This window comes from Rhagoletis pomonella, unplaced genomic scaffold (genome assembly GCF_013731165.1).
Source record: "Rhagoletis pomonella isolate Grant_MI unplaced genomic scaffold, Rhpom_1.0 Rhpom_scaffold_00002, whole genome shotgun sequence".
Classification (NCBI taxonomy): Eukaryota; Metazoa; Arthropoda; class Insecta; order Diptera; family Tephritidae; genus Rhagoletis; species Rhagoletis pomonella.
This window is the reverse complement of record NW_023458556.1, coordinates 107,635,762-107,640,029: the sequence shown is the minus strand read 5'-3', so window position 1 is coordinate 107,640,029 and position 4,268 is coordinate 107,635,762. Positions and strand designations below refer to the sequence as shown.

General features: G+C 36.0%; 1 protein-coding gene across 3 annotated transcripts in view; it reads right to left on the bottom strand.

Moving 5' to 3' along the window:
* The window catches only part of LOC118734303 (small conductance calcium-activated potassium channel protein-like), a 109,294-nt gene extending 105,648 nt beyond the window's left edge, over window positions 1-3,646 (bottom strand). Inside the window, exon 1 of one of the 3 annotated variants that reach the window (XM_036464021.1) lies at window positions 3,588-3,646. In XM_036464021.1, coding sequence (XP_036319914.1) covers window positions 3,588-3,596 — 9 coding nt within the window. In that variant the 5' untranslated portion in view covers window positions 3,597-3,646. The remainder of the gene's footprint in view (window positions 1-3,587) is intronic. The other 2 variants (XM_036464022.1, XM_036464023.1) reach the window with 2 other exon arrangements.
* Between the last annotated feature and the right edge of the window lie 622 nt (window positions 3,647-4,268).

The following is a 4,268-nucleotide window of genomic DNA, read 5'->3' as shown; positions in this document are numbered from 1 at the left end:
GATAACCGTTTTCGGTGTTCTGCGAGATGAAAAAAATAATTAAAAGCTTGTAAAATTAGGGTAAGTGTAGAGCCAGTGCAGATAAACGTAATACTTTCTTTGACAATTGATAATGGTTGCAAATTTTTAAAGCAGGTATCGCTAATGTACAGGTATGTTGGATGCATATATCGGAGCAGTTTCCTCATAAATGTTAAAAATAATGCAGCTGATACGCATTTAGGGTAGGTATGGGTGTGCTCAGAAATGCATCAGGCCAAAGCATCAGTCCTTTTTACTCCTAAACTATAATTTACGGAAATGTCCAATATGCGCATACACGGTTAAATGCCGAATTAGAACTTAGTTGGCGTAAATAGGCATTTCCATTAATTATAGTTTAGAAATAAAATAGACTGATGCTTTGGCTTGATGCATTTCTGAACACACCCTATCTTAAATGTGCACTTAAGCATAAAGGCAGCAAAGCGAAATATACTGTATTATATTTTCCAGCGCTTCGTGATTCAACTCTAAGAAAGCAATGAATAATAACCAGGGAACGGATTTTATGGAAATTGCCTTTTTACCAGTTTTTTTTCTGCTAAAGGTGTAAATTTGTGAATTTTGGTGGAATTATTCAGATTTAAACCAAAATTCGTAAATTTACACCAAGTTATACACCAGTGTGCTATTTGAGTAGAGTATATGCGATTAAGAATGTCCACGATTTAGCTTTCCCTGATTCCATAAATACACATTTGATGTTGTCTTTTTTAAGATATTTGCCTAAGTTCGGGCGGAGCCGAACATTAAATACCCGGCGCAAGTATTAAATATATGTTTTTCACCTTTCCGAAAGCTACCGCTACATGGTAAACCGGCGTGTATCAATTTTGAGTAAATTAGCGGCCTTAAATTTCGAAATATTGAAGTTTCAAGCATTTCTGAAATTTACCGTTATATGAAAAGCGGCCGTAATTTTAGTCCGATTTCAATAATTTTCAACGTTTTGCTTCTATGTGGCAAGTATAATAACCACACCGAGTTTAGTACAAATTGGTAGAACGGTTACCGAGATACATATATGTGATCATAAGTGGGCGGTGCCACGCCCATTTTCCAAAATTTTATCATAAACGTATTTCTTGGTAAAAAATTGTTGCAAGCATCAATTTTGAATAAATTAGCTTTAATATTCACTGATTTATCAAAGATTTCGTATTTCTCTAAATTACCGTTATATGGGATGTGGGCGTGGTTATTGTCCGATTTTAAAAATTTTCTCCCATTTCGTATGTTATACCAAGGCCAATAACTGTGGCAAGTTTGGAAGAAATTGGTGAAGCGGTTACCAAGATATACACCTGTAACCATAAGTGGGCGTGGCTACGCCCATTTTCCAAAAATTTATAATATTCTTATTTTCCTTCTAAAACTTACAGTAAATATCAATTTTGAGTGAATAATCTTCAGTAGTTACTAAAATATCGCAGTTTTCGTATTTCTGAAAATTACTGTTATATGGGAGGTAGGCGTGGTTATTGTCCGATTTTGCCCATTTTCAATACCATCCGTCCTACGCCAGAAAGATGTACCAAGTTTCGTTAAGATATTTCAATTTTTACTCGAGTTATCGTGTGCACAGACGGACGGACGGACAGACAGTCACCGCTTAATCGACTTCTCTTTTCATTCTGATCATTTATGTATACATTTGGATATATCTATCTCGATTCGTTTTGTCTGTTACAAACAACCGTTATGTGAACAAAGTTATAATACCCTTGTGCACAAGTGCGCTCGGGTATAAAAATTATTATAGCGAGGAGAAAGCCCTTATTCCTGATATTATAAAAGTTACAAACGTTCCATACTTAAATTGGGCGCCACTTGTATCAACTCACGTCGAGCGCACGGTTAGTGAATTAAAAGCTGTGTTAAAGCCTGTTCTGTTAATCGATGGATAAATAAAGAAGTAATAAGTAATAATAATAATAATAGATTGGCGCTTACACATATGTTAGTGTTTGGCCGAGCTTCTCCTCCGACTTGTGGCGTGCGCCTTGATGTTGTCACACAAAGCGGAGGGACCTACAGTTTTACGCCGACTCCGAACGGCGATTGTATTTTTATGAGAAGCTGTTTTTCATGGCAGAAATACACTCGGAGGTTTGCCATTGCCTGCCGAGGGACGACCGCTGTTAAGAAAAAACCTTTTTCTATATTTTTTGGGATGTTGCTTTGACCAGGGCTTGAACCCAGGTGCTGATGTGTGAAAGCGCGCACTGCTTACCACTACACCACAGCGGCCGACAGTAATAAGTGGTCATATGAAAATGCGCAAAGATTTTTTTTATGAAAAATGAGCAGGGAAGCATGTTACTCATACGCCATATACACCTGAAAATATCTCGAATCTTATCCATAGAACAAACAAGTACATTTTAAGCAAACAACAAAACAGACTTCAATTCTCATATAAAAATTTAAGATTGTCGTTAATTCCTTCACGATCCAATTATCGAATCTAAACAAAGTTAGTACTGGACCACACTTGAGGTACCACCTTCCCGATGAAAAAAGAATTATCGACATCGATTAACGTGGTCCAAAGTTATGCGGTAACATACATTAAAAAAAAAATATTCCGACGAACTGATAACCTTCTCCTTTTTTTGAAGTCGGTTAAAAATTAACTCGATTTTCGGAATCAGCGAACAAATCTATATAAGAATTGGATAGTGGCGTGCGTTGAATATTTTTCCTGTAAACCAGTGTTATTTTTTAGTTTTTGTCCTTTTTAGTGCCTTCTTTTGCCTTTTTTGCTATTTCTAGTGCCTTTTGCTGCCTATTTCGCGATTTTATTTTGCCTTCTCCAGCCTATTTCGTTATTTTATTTTGCCTTTTTTTATAGGTTTTTAGGTCCTAAAAATCCGTTCCCTGATAATAACCTTTTTTATGGGGCTATTTTGCGACATGTCGTTTTATTCGCTCGCCATTGTGTTTGCAGTTCTGCTTTCTTTACTCTTCAGTAGCATTTTTGTTAGAAAAGGTCGTTGGTTTTATTGTTTATTTCTCATACAATGATGATGTCGGCAGTTAAAATTTGGCGTAACGCTTTCTCTGTGGTCGTTTTCGGATAGGTACGAGTACTCCCTTAATTCGCATGCGCATTTCTGCTATCCACATTCACACTCACTCAAGTAAAATTGATGATGGGTTCTAGCGATGAAGGAATGTTTGCTTGTATACAAATAATTTAATTTTAATTGCTCTAAATACATACACACGAACTATATAATATACACTGTCTATGACTATATTAACCACTCTCGCTTATTCACGTTCGCTTTCTATGTACTTCGCGCCTAGCTAGCTTATAGCGTACTTGGGCGCCTAGCCAGCTTGTAATGCAACAGAGCTGAAAGTTTTACATTAATTAAAACACTAAATAGTACCTGGAAGTCGTACAAGTGACTTGGTAAAAAGCGCTAATGCACTAAAGACGTCATTCATCACATCTGTATTTATCACGCCAACACTTCTCATACAAAACAGAACAAACAATATTTGGCGCTAACGTTTTTCTCAAGTGTTTTACCAACCTTCACCATAGTGGTGTGCGTCTTTGAGTTTTTCCACAAATGGAGGAAGCTTCGCTTACACAAGGCAACACTGATTTTGGTGCGGCAAATATAAAAGCTGTTTTTGATAGACTTTTTTGCGCTGATTACGAATCTGTAAGTAGTAAAAAGTTTCCATCAGCTCCAGATTTTGAGAAAAGCGTGGTCAAATTGTCAAAAATCGCGTTTTTTGCCATATTAGAGAAGCTCTATCAAAAAAACAAAGGCTGATAAAACCTTCCACTTAGGCTTAAATTAAAGCAAGAACTCTCGGCTACCATCCCTTCACCTTGATCCGATGGTCAAGATTGAAAGAAAAAAATTTTGCCAAAATCAGATTTTGCTGTTCAATAAATGACTATAAGTACGGTGACCATATTTATGGCTGCCGAATACGGGACATGAAATAATTTTCCCAATTTTTCCTCAAAACCTTTTCCAATGATCCTAGATTTATTAGCCCTGAAACTGCGTCTTGGCATATATTTTTCAAACTTTTGTGAGAGCAGAACATATGTACATACATACATACACACATACATATTAAATATTCAGTTGTAACATCACGCAATTGTAGAATACTTTATTTTTTTTATTTATTTTTATTTTTTTATTTTATTTAATCAAATGGAATAAATCCTTACTGACTATAAAACAAGAGAG